The 18,844-nt window shown below is 42.6% G+C and overlaps 1 protein-coding gene across 1 annotated transcript in view; it reads right to left on the bottom strand.

The window, feature by feature from the left end:
• The window catches only part of TDRD9 (tudor domain containing 9), a 124,782-nt gene that overhangs the window by 40,766 nt on the left and 65,172 nt on the right, over positions 1–18,844 (bottom strand). Inside the window, exons 10-20 of the mRNA XM_024231679.3 lie at positions 16,974–17,028; positions 16,748–16,832; positions 15,540–15,597; positions 12,606–12,710; positions 7,039–7,136; positions 5,978–6,109; positions 4,892–5,057; positions 4,736–4,799; positions 4,600–4,663; positions 4,243–4,287; positions 2,988–3,041 (exon numbers count right to left, since the gene is read on the bottom strand). Coding sequence (XP_024087447.2) covers positions 2,988–3,041; positions 4,243–4,287; positions 4,600–4,663; positions 4,736–4,799; positions 4,892–5,057; positions 5,978–6,109; positions 7,039–7,136; positions 12,606–12,710; positions 15,540–15,597; positions 16,748–16,832; positions 16,974–17,028 — 926 coding nt within the window. The remainder of the gene's footprint in view (positions 1–2,987; positions 3,042–4,242; positions 4,288–4,599; positions 4,664–4,735; positions 4,800–4,891; positions 5,058–5,977; positions 6,110–7,038; positions 7,137–12,605; positions 12,711–15,539; positions 15,598–16,747; positions 16,833–16,973; positions 17,029–18,844) is intronic.

Raw genomic sequence — 18,844 nt, 5'->3', positions numbered from 1 at the left:
AACACGTGGTTGAGTCAACGGTGGGAAATCCATCATGCATTCATGTAGAAGTCATGCACCACACACCAGTGTCTCAGTTAACCATGGACACGTATAGAACTGTAGACCCATAAGACTGTAACAGAGCTAGAAAAGTCCTGTTGCCTGGTCACATCATAGCTGTTGTAGTGCAACACGTTTACTCACGTGTCTGGGGTGATGCTGGTGTAAACAAACCTACAGTGCTGCCAATCATATGAAAGTCTAACACATACAACACATACAGTACATTTCAGTTCACCCCTGAAAAACATGGGGTTGAACAGCGAGGGCCCACTTATACGCAGGTTTTTCTCAACCAAATGTGGATCAAAAATACAGTATTCAAGGGATGCAAGCCCGAGTATATGGAAGGCCGACTATTCACATGGGTTCCACAGGGCCAACTGTAAGACATGAGTATTCACAAATTTTGGTATACGGGGGTCCTGAAACCAACCCTCCTGTGTATACCAAGGGACGATTGTACTTGGTACAACCGTACTTGATAATACTTGATAATAAATAACTATGTTACTGGCTTATGGATTTATCCTACTATGCCATCATTATTTCAGAGTATATACTATTTATTTTTTTTTTAATTAACTTCACATGTCTTGAAAGAAGCAGCAAAAAAAAAAAAAAGAAAAAAGGAAACAAACAAAAAAAGTTAATTGTAAAACAGTCTCAGACAGGTCCTTCAGGAGATATCCAGGAGAAGGCACTGTTATACTGTAAGAGATGACAGCTCCATGTGTTACTGCCCCTGATGACCTTCCAGTGGACAAGATGTGGAGGTGGAAGACAGTGATATTGATGATCCTGACTCTGCGTACACCTAGGCTAATGTGTATATGTATCTTAGTTTTTAACAAAAAAGTTTAACAAATAAAAATTATTTTTTTAAATAGATAAAACCAGCCTGGGCTACAAAGTGAGACCCTGTCTCTACAAAAAAATAAAAGAATAAAAAAAACTAGGCCAGGCACGGTGGCTCACACCTGTAATCCCAACACTTTAGGAGGCCAAGGCAGGTGGATCACAAGGTCAGGAGTTCAAGACCAGCCTGGCCAACATGGTGAAACCTCGTCTCTACTAAAAACACAAAAAAGTAGCCGAGCGTGGTGACGTGCACCTGTAATCCCAGCTACTCAGGAGGCTGAGGCAGGAGAATTGTTTGAACCTGGGAGGCGGAGGTTACAGTGAGCCAAGACTATGCCATTGTACTCCACCCTGGGTGACAGGGCAAGACTCCATCTCAAAAAAAAAAAAAAAAGAAAGAAAGAAAAAACAAATTAGGAGTGGTGACATATGCCTGTAGTTCCAGCTACTGCAGAGGCTGAGGCAGGAGAATTACTTGAGCCCAGGAAGTCAAGGCTTCTATGAGCTGTGATCATGCCATTGCACTCCAGCCTGGGCAACAGAGTGAGATCCTATCTCAAAAACCAAATAAATAAGGAAATAGATAAAAACTTATAGAATAAGGATATAAAGAAAATATTTTTGCATAGCTGTACAATGTGTTTATGTTTTAAGCTAAGTGTTAATATAAGAGCCAAAAAAAATTTTTTTAATTAAAAAGTTTATCAAGTTAAAAAAGTTATATTTATTATGCTTACAAGATTGCTCAGTGGTAGGTTATGTGAATAATTTAGTTGCACCTTTAATTCTCATGATTAAGAAATTTAGATATTAATATGTATATATAGAAAATATCTTCCAATGAAAAGATGATGTTGGTGGTGATGACATTTTGCTGGAAGTGTAAAAAATATGAATATAATTATTAAAATTGCTTTTTCAAGTTGAAAAAAAAAAGTTATATTAAGCTATAATTAATTTTTTAAAAATTTTTATGAACTTAGTGTAGCCTAAGTCTGCAGTGTTTATAGTCTACAGTCATGTGCAGTGGTGTCCTGGGTCTTCACATTCCCTCACCACTCACTCACTGACTCACCCAGAGCCACGTCCAGTCCTGCAAGCTCCATTCGCAGTATTGGTATACCATTTTTATCTTTTATACCAGTGATCCCTAACCTTTTTAGCACCAGGGTCCAGTTTCATGAAAGACAATTTTCCCATGGGCTGGAGTAGGTGGGGATGGTTTCAGGATGAAACTGTTCCACCTGAGATGTGGCATTAGTTATATTCTCAAAAGGAGGATATAGCCCAGGTGTTGGGAAACCCTGTTTTATAACCATATTTTTACTGCACCTTTTCTATGTTTAGTTATGTTTAGGTACAGAAATACTTACCATTTTGTTGTAATTGCCTACAGTGTTTAATACAGTCACATGTTGTACAGGTTTGCAGCCTAGAAGCCATAGGCTACACTATACAGCCTAGGCGTGTAGTGGGCCATACCATCTAGGTCTGTGTAAGTATGTTCTATGCTGTTTGCACAAGGATAAAACCATGTAATTACTCATTTCTCAGAATGTATTCCTGTCATTAAGCAATGCAAGATTGTATTAGTAGGTTAAAAATTAAAACACCATATGTTTATCTTTTTCTTTTTCAAGACAGGCTCTCACTCTGTCACCCAGGCTAGAATATATTGGTGCGATCACAGCTCACTGAAGGCTCTGCCTCTCGGGCTCATGCAAACCTCTCACCTCAGCTTCCCCAGAAGCTGGGACTACAGGTGTGAGCCACCACACCCAATCTGTTTATCCTGACATATACTGAAAAGACATACAACAAGATTACACAACCATCCCTCATTAAACTATATACAGGGAAAATATACTCCTTAACTTGAAAAGGAGTATTTATTAGAAACCCAAGTAGTTCTACTGAAAGGTGAAAACACAAGAGACACTCCTACTAAAGCTGGAAACAGGCAGGAAATACACTTCTTGGAATACTCATTACTACCCACGTACTTAATAAATATTGTTGTTACTTAATAAGTATTTCGTAAGTCAACTTTATTTGCATCCATTTGGTCAAAAAACTTAACTTACCTCTCTAATTCTCTTGATTTGAATGTAATTTAACCGTCCCCAATTAAGTTCATCCTTTAAATATATAAAAGCAGAATACTCAATATTAAGGTAATAAATCAGAGCTGAATTTAGCTACTTTAATACATATTTCATCCAAAAATTTAATGATGAATGTAAATTACTGAGCTACTCAAGTTGACCGTGGCACTCCCTCTCCAGGTACATCCAATTTTACATTGAAGCCAGAGAGCATAATACTCAAACATAAACACAATACAGAAACTCTTCTGAGTTCACCTGTCTCAAAAATTAAAGGTAGACATAACTTGATTATCTTGAAAAAAGATGTCTGACAAATTATACACCAACAAGAAAAACAATATAGCTGAGCCTTTAAAAGACTTTAAGCCAGGCACGGTAGCTCACACCTGTAATCCCAGCACTTTGGGAGGCCGAGGCGGGCAGATCACAAGGTCAGGAGATCGAGACCATCCTAGCTAACACAGTGAAACCCCGTCTCTACTAAAAAATACAAAAAAAGTAGCTGGGTGTGGTGGCGGGCACCTGTGGTCCCAGCTGCTCCGGAGGCTGAGGCGGGAGAATGGTGTTAACCCAGGAGGCAGAGCTTGCAGTGAGCCAAGATCACGCCACTGCACTCCAGCTTGGGCGACAGACCGAGACTCTCAAAAAAAAAAAAAGACTTTAAACAGCTAACTCATATATGTATTGGTAGAGATATATCTAAGCACAGCAAATCTCCACACAGAAACAGCAGACCTGTAAACAGTCTGTTGAACCAAATACGTTTAGAAGAACAGCAAAGCCTGACCAAAAAAAACAATAAAATGGAGGGTAACAGATTACATTTCTTCTAAACCCGTTATCTAAAAGAGCTGAAAACAGAAACAGCAGCCACATGGCCCTCAATTTTGAACTGACACGTCCAACCCAGTACCCACAGCTATGAAATACAGCCAAAGAGGCTGCAGACACCATGGCAAGATCAGTACAATGCAGAGCCGTGAAACAAGCAGCACAGCTCCAGCACAGGCCTGAGAGCAAGCAGCCTTCTGGGAAGTGATGGAAGCAAAAGGACCAGTCTGCAGAGATTATGGCCTGCCACTCTTGGGACAGCCGTGCGAGCCCTGACAGTGACCTCGACTCCAGCCGCAGGCAGCACCATCATGATTCACATGCTATGACTGTGCCAAGACAGAGTCCTTCTCTCATCACTCCCAGCCATCTAGACAGCAGCAGGAAAGGGCTCACCAACCTTCGGGTACCGCAGCTCCCCTCTCTGTCTGCAAGCCTTCCATGTCTGAAAATAAAGGATCCAAAGTTTCAAAATAATGTGTTGGCTCACTGAATTTCTTTTAAGTACAATTTCAACAAACCTGAAAATTTACAACATAAAAATTTACAAATTTAATTTTTTCAATCAATTTCATAAAATTGGACTTCCATCTCACTCACTTCTTCCAGCACAGTTAATTTAACATTGGACACCAATAACCCTGATAATACTTTCACAAGAAAAACATTGTCTCTCTCTACCTCATACGTTTGTGGTATGAAAATGTACTAACAATCGTGGTAGCTGCTTTCATGGTTTACGCAACAGAAAACTTACTTTAAATGCCTCAACAAGTGCAATACAGTCACTCTTGCTACTGCCAGAGAAATTCACTTTGTTCCTATAAACAGATAACAGTGTCATTCAATACCATTAAAATACAGTGACACTTTAAAATATGAATGTTCAGTACCTATATCCATCGAGATGCTGCCGGAAAGGCATTGCAAAAAAATTCTTCAAAGAAAGAGCTGCCGCTAACCATAAAAAATAAACAAGAAGAATGTAAGATTGTGAGAGTGGTGTTTATATAAACTTCCCATTAGCATTTATTTGTTCTCACACTTACCTATAATAAGACATTCATCTAGACATCCAAATACATGTCCAAGGACTATGAGTTTACCAAGTTGCTGATTTACAGGAAGTTGGGCTAAAACTCTTCCTAAGAAGGTCAATTCACCATCATGGGGGTTTTCATCTTTTCTCTGCCCACTCACTGCAAGTGCTCCAACCTTTATAAAATAAAATTAGTGTTATTATCAAGCACTGACTTACTCATACTTCTTCCTCTTAAGGTGGAGAGTCCAAAACAGGAAACAAAGACCGAATTTTGGTGAATAACGTTCTAAGTCAATTTACAAAAGGTTGATATGCTACCAAAAAAAAGCTTTTCTAATTTTCCCTAGAAACTTAGAACACATTTTACTTTTTTTTTTAAAATATGATCCTGGGAGGTAACACTAAGGACTTTCACAGAATTCTACTCATCTCACTCTTGAACAAATACGGCATGCATAGTAGTAAGTGAAGGCTCTCCCAGCTGTCACTGTCAACAAAACCTTACTGAACTATGTATGGGGAAAAACTTCCTTAATTGACACAGTGTATTTCATAGAAACCCAAGGAGGTATCATATTTAAAGGCAGCCAAGTATGGTGGCTCACACCTCAGTCTCAGCTACTTGGGAGGCCATAGTGGGAGGGTCACTTGAGCCCAGTGTTTGAGGCTGCAGTAAGCCATGACTGCATCACTGCGCTCCAGCCTAGGCAACAGAGCAAGACCCAGTTAATCAATCAACCAATCATAATAAAGAAGGTAAAACACCAGAGGCATCCTCAACTTCAAAGGTCGGAAACAGAACATCCACAGCCCCAGCACAGTATGCACACTAGGATACAGCTTGTACCAAGGCCTTGGTTACAAGTTCAAAGAGCAGAGTATGAGTCAGGTGTGCAGTCAAAGAATCCCAAGTAGGAAGAGCAGGGTTTCCAGGAATGGATGAAGAAAGCCAGAAGGAGGCTGAGGAACAGAATTAGCGGGAAAGTGAGGCAGGAGGAACAGAGTTAGCGGGAAAGTGAGGCATAGACTGAGGGAGCCACAGTAGAACACAGCTCTACAGATGCCAACAGTACTAACCATCAGGCAGTCCTACCTCCTTTAGTAGAAGGATGGTGCGCTCAATGTCACTCAGACCAGGTGGGGAAAGGGCAGTGGCCAGCAGAGCTCTCGGCTCACCCATGTCGAGTAATTTCACTTTCAAAATCGTGCTTCCTAATGGACAACGCTGAAAAGAACCAAGCCTGAGATTAGAAATAATAACATAACTAAATCAGTTAGCCGATTCACATAACCAGTGCTTCAGAGGGAAAGAGGAGGACAGAAGGAGAGCAGAGAAGAAAGAAAAATGGAGAGGATTGAGGGAGGAAGAGAAGAGAAGGGAGAGAGAAGGAGAAAGAACAGGAGAGAAAGAGATGGAAAAATAAAAAGATGGGGAGAAGGAAGAAAAAAGAGAAGGAAAAGAGGGACTGAAAAGTGGGAGAGCAAGAAAGCAGGGAGAGGGAAAGAAGAAAAAAGAGAAGGAGGACAAAGGAAGGGGAGAGACACAGAAAAGAGGAAGGAAAAAAAGCTGATCCCACAATTACTCATTATAAAGGGACATAGAAAACAGCAGCATTTAAAGACAATCCTATTATGGAGCCCATAGATACCAGAAAACATCCTCTCATTAAAACTGTAAAATGTGGGTAATGCCCTCCTAGACAGTAGCCTGATGCGTAATCAATAGTGAGCCCAGATTGTGAGTGAGGGAGAATGTGGCAAGACAAGGATTTTTCTGAAATCAAAATTAGATGACACTAGAAATTACATTACTTAGACTATTTGGCAAAACTATCTATAAAAAATTAACTTTGACACTTTGGGAGGCCAAGGAGGACAGATCACGAGGTCAGGAGTTCGAGATCAGTCTGGCCAACACAGTGAAACCCCGTCTCTACTAAAAATACAAAAAATTAGCTGGGCATGGTGGTGTGTGCCTGTAATCCCAGCTACTTAGGAGGCTGAGGCAGCAGAATCGTGTGAACCCGGGAGGCAGATTGCAGTGAGCCAAGATCATGCCACTGCACTCCAGCCCAGGCAACAGTGCAAGACTCCGTCTCATTCATAAATAAATAAATAAATAAATAAACTTTGACAATGACCAAAGTGAATTACCAACATCTCAGGAACAACATGATCAGGGATGGAGTTGTCCCAGAAATCTTTGTGTACCAGCCGGTAACAGTACCCTCTAGACACTCGTCCAGCACGGCCTTCAAAGGAGAGATGTGCAAACAGCATTTGGCATTAATTACTTTAACATCAGCACGAAGATATCTTTTTAAACAGTCATCAAATATTAATTAAGCAAAGCCTTAAGTATCTTCCACCAGACTATGTCAGTAAAAACTTTAGAATACATTAGTGTATTCTTAATAAGTTATTATTTTAAACATTATTCTAAATAAGAATGACTATCCTAAAAAATTAGAATAAATAGAACAAGACTAAATGCTGACTTCTATTCAGTGACCAATATTACAAAATCCAATGCATACTTCTGAAGAAAACAACCTTGGCCCAATATGCAACAGAAACCAAGTACACCCTTCTTGAAAATGCACAGTACATAACAGAAAGTCACGAGATTGGCGACAGGCCCTACGATGCCATCGAGGAGCTGTCTCAGCACCCTGTGCTTCCCACAGCTCCTTGCCCCACTGCAAAGCACCCTCCCAGCTGTCAGCCACACCGCATTACGTGACCGAGTGAGGAACAAGCAGAAGGTTCAGAACCAAGGCTGGCCCACGGAGACCATGACATAAACTGTTACTCTCTTGCGTCTCTATCACCTATGAAGTAGCAACTCTTTTATCCTAACACATAATAAAATTGTCCAAGGAGAGAGAGTGAAGGGAGGGGTAGGAGGAGTCTTAAAATGCAGCTTTAAAAGAAATGGGGCAACCCAAAAAGCATTCTTTCCCCACCTATGGGGATCTGGATCTTAACAAAAGATATCTATCTAGAAGGGTGAAGGCCTCTTGGCAATGTTTTCTTTAACCTATGATGTAGGTCAAGAGGGGTGAACCAATGTTTTGTTTCTGACTGATTATGGATTAACAAAGGTACTATTAAAATTTTTTATCTAAATCTATCCTTTGTCTTTTGTTATTAAGGCATAAGATACATGCTAAAACAGACCAAGTTGTTTTTTTCTCCTACTAATAAAAACAAAAAATCCCAACACAAAGAGGTCCCCGCTACTCTAACCCTTATAAAAAAAAAACTTAAAGTTCTTGTTCCCACCTGACAAAACTCACTGTCTCAATCTCTTGGCTCAAGAGATTGAGCCAATCTCAATCTCTTCCCAGGGAGATCTGAGACCAAATAAACACATTTACAATGGTGACAAAGTGACATCAATGCCTAAGGTTTTGGTCAACCTCTTAATCTTGACAGGTTGACCAAAGGGGAAAGTTGTTAAATTAAGTTTAGCCTACACCTGTAATCCCAGCACTTTGGGAGGCCGAGGCGGGCAGATCACGAGGTCAAGAGATGGAGACCATCCTGGCCAACATGGTGAAACCCTGTCTCTACTAAAAATACAAAAATTATACAGGCATAGGGGTGCGCGCTGTAGTCCCAGCTACCTGGGAGGCTGAAGCAGAGAATTGCTTGAACCTGGGAGGCAGAGATTGCAGTGAGCCGAGATCACGCCACTGCACTCCAACCTGGCAACAGATCAAGACTCTGTCTCAAAAAAGAAAGAAAGAAAAAAGGTTAGCCTAAAGATGCCTCCTTACATATTTTAAGTTCAGCCTAAAAGTCTCTCTGCATATAGTAAACTATAACCTAACTAGATGTGTAAAAAGACTATAACCCACTCTTATGCCAATCACCGGGTTTCAGCCAATCAAAGGCAACCAACTGTTCAAACCACATTCAAAGAGGACCAATGCCCAGGTGTAGTCAATTCGGCCATTTCTGTACCTCACTTCCGTTTTCTACACGTCACTTTCCTTTTTCTGTTCATAAATCTTCCTTGACCATGCAACAGCACCAGAGTCTCTCTAAACCTCTTCCAGTTCAGGGGCAGACCAATTTGCAAATTGTTCTTTAAAACTCTGTAAATTTAATTTGTCTAAAATTTTTTTTTTTTTTTTTTTTTCAAAACAGCATCTCACTCTGTCACCCAGGCTGGAGTGCAGTGGCGCAATCATGGTTCAACTGCATCGACCTCCCAGGCTCAATCTATCCTCCCACCTCACCCTACTGAGTAGCTGGGAGTACAGGCACATGCCATCATGGTTGGCTAATTTTTGTATTTTTTATAGAGATAGGGTTTTGCCATGTTGCCCAAGCTGATCTCAAACTCCTGGGCTCAAGCAATCTGCCCACCTCACCCTCCCAAAGTGCTGGGATTACAGGCATGAGCCACTGTGTCTGGCCAAAATTTTTCTTTTAACAGTGGTGCTGGCAAAGATACGGAAAAAATAGATCTCACACATTGCTCATGGAATGTAAAATGACACAGCCACCATGGAAAGAGTTTATAGTAGTTCCTTATAAAACTAAACATAGGCCAGGCACAGTGGCTCATGCCTGTAATCCCAGCACTTTGGGAGGCCGAGGCAGGCAGATCACGAGGTCAAGAGATGGAGACCATCCTGGCCAACATGGTGAAACCCCATCTCTACTAAAAATACAAAAATTAGCTGGGCGTGGTGGGGCACGCCTGTAGTCCCAGCTACTTGGGAGGCTGAGGCAGGAGAATTGCTTAAACCCAGAAGGTGAAGGTTGCAGTGAGCTGAGATCACGCCGTTGCACTCCAGCCCAGTGACAGAGTGAGACTCTGCCTCAAAACAAAAGAAACTAAACATAGATTTACCACATCACCCAGTAACTATATTCTTGGGTTTTTATACCAGAGAAATGAAAACTTATGGCCACACAAAAACCTGTACATGAATATTCACAGCTGTTTTATTCACATGGCAAGAACTGGAAAAACCTCAAATGTCCTTAAACAGGTAAATGTTCAGTGGAATACTACTTAGTAATAAAAAGGAATGAGCCACTGATACATGCAGCTTATATTGGCTTAGATGGCTCCTAAGAACACTATGGTAAGTGGAAAAAGCTAATTTCAAAAGGTCACATACTGTATGATTCCATTTATCTAACATCCCTGAAATTACAAAGCTGCAGAGATGAAGACAGGTCACCAGTTGACAGGCAGAGTGTTAGGGGCAGGTATGGCTGCAAGAGGGCAGCACAGGGCCACCCCTGCATAGCAGTGGGACAGGACAGTTCTGTGTTCTGATCATAGTAGTGGTTACACAAACTTACACATGGGATCAAACTGCACAGAACCATACACACAGTACAGGTAAAACTGTGAAACAAGGTGTATAGTCTAACAGTGTTACACTATGTCAATTTCCTGGTTGACTGTACTTATAAAGATATCCTACTCCAGGGGAAGATAAGAGAAGGATTCAAAGGATTCTATGTACTATTTTTGTAATATCTTATAGAGGAAGAAATTTTATAATAAATATCTAATTATAGAAATTTTGAATATACAAAAAGGTAGACAAAACTCCTATAATCCCAAGACTGATCCAAAGATAATCACTTTTAACATTTTTGTATATTTATTTCTAGTCATTTTTTATTGAGGTTTGTTTTTTGTTTTTTTTGAGACAGAGTCTTGCTCTGTTGCCCAGGCTGGAGTGCAGTGGCGTGATCTAGGCTCACTGCAACCTCCACCTCCCAGGTTCAAGCAATTCTTGTACCTCAGCCTCCCAAGTAGTTGGGATTACAGGTGCGTGCCACCACACTCAGCAAATTTTTGTATTTTTTAGTAGAGGCAGGGTTTCACCATGTTGGCCAGGCTGGTCTCAAACTCCTGACCTCAAATGATCCACCGGCCTCAGCCTCCCGAAGTGCTGGGATTACAGGCACAAGCCACCGCACCCAGCTATTTCTAGTCATTTTTTAAGCATAGTTTTTTAGGAAGTTTGAGGGGGAAGGTGGTTAAATATAGTGAGGTGATTACAGTTTAATATCCTTTTTTCTCTTAACTTCATAACAATACTTAAGTTTTTTCCAAAGTGATGAGAACCTCTGTGACTTTTTTTTTTTTTGAGACGGGGCTCTCACTCTGTCACCTAGGCTGGAGTACAGTGTGTGCGATCTCCGCTCACTTCAACCTCCACCTCCCAGGCTCAAGTGATCCTCCCCCTTCACCCTCCTGAGTAGCTGGGACCACAGGTATGAACCACCACGCCCAGCTAATTTTTTGTGTTTTTGGTAGAGACAGAGTTTTGCCATGTTGTCCAGGCTGGTCTCGAACTCCTAAGCTCAGGCATCTACCTGCCTCGGCCTCCCAAAGTGCTGGGATTACAGGTGTAAGTCACCACGCCTGGCCTCTGTGACCCTATTTTAGCTGCTTAGTCATTCTCTTAACCCCTCTCTAGGCAAGTCATTTCAGGAGAGGTGATATAACAAAAAGGTTAAGAATGCAGACCAAAGCCAGATTCCTGGGTTCAGGTGGGAAACCTCATTCCCACCACTTCCTACTATAACCTTGAGCAAGTTACTATTTCTGTGCCTCTCAGCTGCTTCACTAAGAAATGGGAAATCTTAATTAACACACCATGTACGTTACCTCACGGGGTTGTTAAGAAGATTAAATGAGTTAATAAATACTTAGAAGAATGTCTGGCATATGGTAAACATTCAATGTTCCCTTTATTATTTTGGGGGGTGTATTTAGTATTTTAGTATTCTTGAAATGGTCTTTTATCTACCCTTCCCAAAAGGTTCTCTAAAAAACAAACAAAAAAATAAGCCACTTCTCAGTCTGCACTGAGAATACTGTCTTGTAAAATCAGTTCTTGCCACAGGTGATCTTAACCTGTCCCAGGTATGTCATGAATATACCTCCACTGTGGCTGAAGCATCCCAAGACCCCAAAAGTGACCCCACACACCCTCATCTCTGCCCAGTGATACATGTGGCTGATGCAGCAAATCCGGAACTCTCTGCGGAACCACTTTAGGAAAACTAAGCCTAGGAAGATCAAAGTTAAACAGAAATCAAATCATCAAAATTACTGAAGTGATCCACTTGGTTTCCATAGTTCTTCACCAGTAATTTTTTAATTTAACTTTAAGAAAAAAACATAGTGTCAGGATGATGGGGTTTATCCATTATGTACAAAGACTTCATACATTAGAAGAGAGGAGAAGCATGGATTTAAATGGACACTCTGACAATATGAGAAGCCATTGCTAAAAACTTAAAACTGGTTCCAAGAAAGGAAATATCTAAGTAAAAAGTGCAAAAAATGAATTTTTTAGGAAAGCACCTGAATGGCTGGGCACGGTGGCTCACGCCTGTAATCCCAGCACTTCGGGAGGCCGAGGCGGGCAGATCACGGAGTCAGAAGATCAAGACCATCTGGCTAACATGGTGAAACCCCGTCTCTACTAAAAATACAAAAAATTAGCTGAGAGTGGTGGCAGGCGCCTGTAGTCCCAGCAACTCAGGAGGCTGAGGCAGCAGAATGGCAAGAACCCGGGAGGCGGAGCTTGCAGTGAGCCGAGATCGCGCCACTGCACTCCAGCCTGAGCAACAGAGCAAGACTCCGTCTCAGAGAAAAAAAAAAAAAGGCACCTGAATGTGCCACTGTGTCACCAATCACTCATTATTGTGCTTTAACACAAATGTCTTACCTTTTCTCTGATTACAGCTGGTTTTAGAGGCCCAACTCAATCGCAGACTCTGATAATTTGTATCTTCATCACAGACCAAAGTTCTAGTCAAACAAAAATCTATAACTGCCATTTAGAAAAAAAAAAAGGACTGTAAACACCATGCTAATAAGAGATCATTGCATAATAAATCACAATGCATAGTGATAAAGCCATTTGAAACATGCAGCCTTAAGAATTAGTGAACAGGCAGAAATGTTTGGCCACGCACTGACCACTCCTGCCCAGGATAGGGAGTTGGTGGTCACATCCTTTCTTGCTGACTACGGGGAGTCTCTGGGTGTGAAGAATGCATAACCTGTAAGACCCAACGTGTCATAAGAAGGCCTACCTGGACTGCACCCGAAAGAGTAACGTTCTCCAAAAGAGCATCATTACAACAGCAGTACAGAAGAGCAGCTGATGCAAGGGACTGCCAGAATTCAAATCCCGCGTCTGTGTGTGCCTGTGGGTGAATTCTGGGTGTCTGGGTATGTGTGTGTCTGGATGGGTGTGTGTATCTGTGCGTCTGTACGTGTGGGTGGGTGGGTGGGTGTGTGCAAGTGTGTGTGTGGGTGTGCCTGGCTGGATAAGCTGCCGAGTGTCTCTGTGCTTTAGTATCCTCATCTGTGGCCTGCCTCTTCCCCTCCACCACACCTTTCCCCCTCACACAGCCAAAGCACTGGGGATCTCCCATCGGCAACACTCACTCCCCTGGGCCACCCCTTCACTTACTGCCCCATTTCCTCTGCTTCCCTACAGCAGAACACCTGTGGAGTGTTGTCTGCCACCACCGGTTCTTGGTTCGTTTCTTCCCATTCTTTCTTGAGCCCATTCCAAGCAGACGCTTGCTTCCACCAAAGCTGCTCTTGTCAAGGTCACTGACAACAGCCCCAGTGGGAGGTTCTCCATGACTCGCCATGGGCATCTGGTGCACTCCTCCACTCCATCCCCTCAGGACCCTTTCCTACTGGGTGTCTAGGCCTCTGTGTTCACTGGCTTTCTTCCCACTGCCCTGGAGGCCCCTCTGCTCTTATTGCCCACCTTTAAACACCGGGGCCACCCTCCCTCTGTGCACTCCCAGAAGAGCTTGGTCAGGTTCCTGCCTTCCAACACCAGTCACCGGCTGACGCCCCCGCCAGCTGCTCCCTGGCCCTGGTCTCCAGGCTCACACAGCCAGATGCTTCCATGACACCTCCACCTGAACATCTAGCACGTCTCAGCCCAAATCCCAGCTCCTCACCTACCCCACCCTGCTCCTTCCACAGCCTTCACCATCTCGCAGGAGCCTCCATCCTCCCGGTCTCTCAGGCCACATGTCTAGAGGGCCAACCAAATGTGTCTCTCACAATTTCTCTATCAGAGACCTCAGCACATCCTCCCCAGCTCTGCCTTCAGAATCTCCCTGTGATCTGCCCCCACCTCCTGTCCCCTACCGCTGCTGTCCTATTCTAAGCATCACCAATTCTCACCTAGATTCTTGTGACACCCTCCTAAGTCTCTTCCTTTTCTCTCCTTTGCCTCATTCTAGTCTATTCCCAGGGAAATCCTGTTAAGTGAACTTCAGGTTATGTCATTTCTGTTCTCAAAACTCACCAACGATTCTCCATCTTGCCCAGCACAGCAAAGGTTGTACCAGGCCCTATGGGCCCTACATGGCCCCTGCTACCCCCAGGCCTCTCTTCCAGCTCCTTTCCCCTTCGTTCACACTGGTCCAGCTGCCCTGGCCTCCTTGCTTGATGGTGCTGTTTCACAACCGTCAAGCACACTCTTGCCTTCTCCTACCCTAAACACTCTTTTGCCAGGTATGGACCTGACTCCCTCCCTACCCTCCTTCAGGATGTGACTTGTCACATTCCCTGGTCACTCCACCTACAATATCAATGGTGCTTCCCTAACACTCCCTACCCAATAACCCCCTCCTTTTGCTTCATACACTCACCATCATGTGACTTACTCCATATCTGTACTTATCTACCCACCCCGAATATGTCACGAGAACAAAGGCTTTTTGTCTATTTTTCTTACTGCTATTTCGCCAGTACAGAGACAAAACACCTGCTCATTATCATCTGCCCTGGTTTACCCATTCCAGCCACACTGGCCGTGTGCTGCTCCTCAAACCCGTTCCCTACACCCCAGCCACCTTTTTGCATGGCTCGCTCCTCATTTAATTCAGGTCTCTATTAAAATGTCACTTCCTCAAAGAGGTAATTCCTATCTGAAAGATCCTATCTGAAAGATCATTTTTTCCCAGTAACTGTAACCCCTTCCCATGATTTATTTTCCTACACAACATTGACCTGTACCTGAAATTGTAAAAACCTTTCTACCTGCTAAGCATCTCTCTCCCACCAGAACGTAGCAGCCATGAGGACTGGATTTTGTCTTACTCACCACTGTACTGCCAGCATTGAGAACAGTGTCCGACACGTGTTAGGTTTTCAAATATAAATTAATGAATTTAGAAAACTCATTGATGAAGGAATCTCACAAAGTAATCACAGACACATATGCAGAAGATGAGATGACAAAGTGGGCTGCTCCAGAGTTGACATGGTGTCCTGCCAAGCAACCTTCAGAGCTGAGATGGCCTGAGCTCCTCCCCACATCTGCCTCCCTCCAGTCACAGAACTCCACCTGGCAGCCCCAAAGCTGTTTCCCACAAGGCCCAGTGGAACACCCCAAACACTTCCTACGAGCCAGCTTATCCTAAAGCATGAAATGGTACACTCAGAGGAGGAGGTGGTGAACTGAGAGTATGGGAGAAACTACGTAAACCTACTTTTCTCAATTCTGTGTTCCAAAACGGGAGGAGATGGGAAGGAAGAGAAGAACAATTCCTGAGTGAGGTGAATAAGCCAATAAATACAGCACTACAGCTAATGCCAGGAGGTAAACGGAGAAGTATCTTACCATATTTGACATCTGGAACTGTGACAGAACTCTCTGCAATATTGGTGGACAGAATAATCTGTTAAACATCAAAGAAAAAAGCTGACATTCCTACTATATTCTGGACATCATTAGGCAAAGTTTACAAAAATGCAAAAATTATTTTAAAGCTTCTGAACGTAAATACTGAACTCAGGTTTCAAAATTAGCCGTTTTACTATTTTATACACATCACAATTGATCGAGAAGCTCCTGATGAATGGAAACCACCCACATACAACACAGCAAAGGCTTAAACACAGGCAGACAAGACACAGGCAAAGGGAGCTATTCCTGACTTCTGGTGTGGTAACTTTGGTGGGGTGGAGAGGGGTCCTGGAATTGCCCAGGGGCACAACCAGGTTTCTAGAAGAAGAGTTGTTGCCTGTACTTGCCCTAGAATACCACCCAAGGCTGCTCCTAGGGATTCCAAAGCAATCAAGGGGGGAGAGGTTGTCAGCTCAGGCCCCCTGATCACCTCAAGCAGCTCTAGAAGGGTCTTGTTAAAACAACTCCATCATTCACACATAATCTGAGATAAAGAAATCCTCTGAAGCAGGACCTAGAATATGGCTTCTAACCAGAGTCACCAGAGTGGTTTCAAGGACATGAGAACAGTCCCAAAGTTAAAGAAATGCTAAAGAAGAATTAAAAGCATCAGAATTCCTGAATTGAGAAGACAAAAAATCTTAGCTTTTTAGCAAACTGATTTACAAAATAAAACACAAAACTAAACAACATAACTGGCTCATTAGGTAAATATTTGTTTAAGTGACTAACCACTAACTACAGAACACACTGCTGAAATGTGATTTTTTTTTCTTCCTCTTTTTTTTCTTTTTTGAGACAGAGTCTTGTTCTGTCACCCAGGCTGGAGTGCACCAGTGTGATCTCAGGTCACTGCAGCCTCCACCTCTCAGGCACAAGCCTCCCACCTCAGCCTCCCAAGTAGCCGGGACTACAGGTGCATGCCACTGCACTCAGGTAATTTTTATATTTTTTGTAGAGATGGGGTTTCGCCATGAGGCTGGTCTCAAATTCCTGAGTTCAAATGATTCACCCACCTCAGCCTCCCACAGTGCTGGAAACACAAGCATGAGCCACGACACCCAGAAAATATTTTTCATGAGTAGAGTCTCTAAGGAAAATTTACCTAAAGTGCTTATAACTTGTTTTCCCAGTTTTCCTACCTTTCTGTACCCAGGGACTGGACTTAAAAATACATTATTCTGTTCTTCTAAAGCCACACTTGAATGGAGTGGATAGACCTGCAACCTAAGAAATTACTAAAATAAAATCTCCATAAAGAATAGATATACATGAGATACAAAAATAAATACTGAGATAATTAAAACTATTTAAGGCGGAAACAATGCAATGGTTTAGAAGAATACAGCTGTATCATTTTCAACATACCTTTTATGAACCAGGTTTGTGAGAAGTTCATGCATATAATTTATTTCACCCAGACCTAGGGAAGAAAAAAGTGGAGGAGGGAAATAAACATGTTTGTATTTACTGCTAGAAACCAACCTTTAAATTAAAATGGCATATCTTTCAAAGAAGGCCCTACCAATTTATTTGACTTCTTTATCCGCTTTGCCTAAATATGCCAGAAACACAAGTAAAAGTACACAGTGACATTGATTAGTAGTAACTCAAAAATATAGGGAAAAAACATATTATTCCAGTTTTCCTTTACACAGCAGTGACTCCCTGTGGGTGTTAGCTATATGAGTAATTTTTGTATTTCTTTTTTACCCCCAGATTTTCTAAATTTTCTACAATGAGCATGCAAAATCTTTACAATCAAAAAATAAAATTTGTAAAGTTTTGGTCATGACGATGTGCTAAACCATTTCCATCAGGCCTCCGTCCTGTTTGCTGAAAGCTAAGCTACCATGTGCTTTTGCCTCACCCTGATTCTCAAATCTGAGTCTGTTATGGATTGAACTGTGTCCCCTAAAAAGACGTATTGAAGTCCTAACCCCAGTAATCCAGAAGGTGGTGTTATCTGGAAATAGAGTCATTGCAGATGTAATTAGTTAAGATGAAGTTATACTGGAATGGGGTGAGCCCTTAATCCAAAATGACTGGTATCCACACAAGAAGGGAAGAGGCACAAACGACAACAGAGACAGGAGTGATGCAGCCACCGGTCAAGGAGCACTAGGGACTGACGGCCACTACCAAGAGCTGGAAAGAGGAAGAGGCTCAGAAAGGGCATGGCCCTGCTGACAACTCGATTTTGAACATCTAGCTTCCAAAACAAGGAGAGAATAAATGACTGTTCTTTTAAGACATCTAGCTTGTGGCACTTTGTTACAGCAGCCCTGGAAAACTACTATAGAACTGTTCACAAAAGATCAATTAATACATAAACATCTATCAAACTTGAATTCACATGAACATATTAAAAAGACAGTAACCCTAAATGTAAAATATCACTTATAAGTATTTTCTTCAGGCAATGTTTAGCAGGTAAAAAGTATTTATCAGCCAGGAGCAGTGGCCCACACCTGCAATCCCAACACTTTGGGAGGCTGAGGCAGGTGGATCACTTCATGGAGATCACTTGAGCCTAGCAGTTCAAGACTAGCCTGTGCAAGCTAGTTAAACCGTCTCCACAAAAAGATACCAAAAAAAAAGATTTGGCCAGGCATAGGGTGCATGCCTGCAGTCCCAGCTACTTGGGAGGCTAAGGTAGAAATATCACTTCAGCCCAGAAGGTAGAGGCTGCAGTGATCAGGGTCACACCACTGTACTCCAGCTTGGGCAACACAGCAAGACCCTTTCTTAAAAAATAAATAAAATAGAGTCTTTATCTCATGCTAGGTTTTTTGTTTTTTGTTTTTTTTTTTTTTTGAGATGGAGTCTCACTCTTTCACCCAGGCTGGAGTGCAGTGGCGTGATCTCAGCTTACTACAAGCTCTGCCTCCTGGGTTCACACCATTCTCCTGCCTCAGCCTCCCAAATAGCTGGGACCATAGGTGCCCGCCACCATGCCCAGCTAATTTTTTTCTATTTTCAGTAGAGATGGGGTTTCACCATGTTAGCCAGGATGGTCTCGATCTCCGACCTCGTGATCCGCCCGCCTCAGCCTCCCAAAGTGCTGGGATTCCAGGCGTGAGCCCCCGCGCCCGCCCGTGTTAGGTGTTCTTAAGCCTCAGCCTCCCAAAGTGCTGGGATTCCAGGCGTGAGCACCGCGCCCGGCCCGTGTTAGGTGTTCTTAAGCCAGTATCAACATGGCTCTACTTGGGTGATTTTTCCCCTTAATACAATATGAT

This window comes from Pongo abelii, chromosome 15, assembly GCF_028885655.2.
Source record: "Pongo abelii isolate AG06213 chromosome 15, NHGRI_mPonAbe1-v2.0_pri, whole genome shotgun sequence".
Classification (NCBI taxonomy): Eukaryota; Metazoa; Chordata; class Mammalia; order Primates; family Hominidae; genus Pongo; species Pongo abelii.
This window is presented reverse-complemented; position numbering and strand designations above follow the sequence as displayed.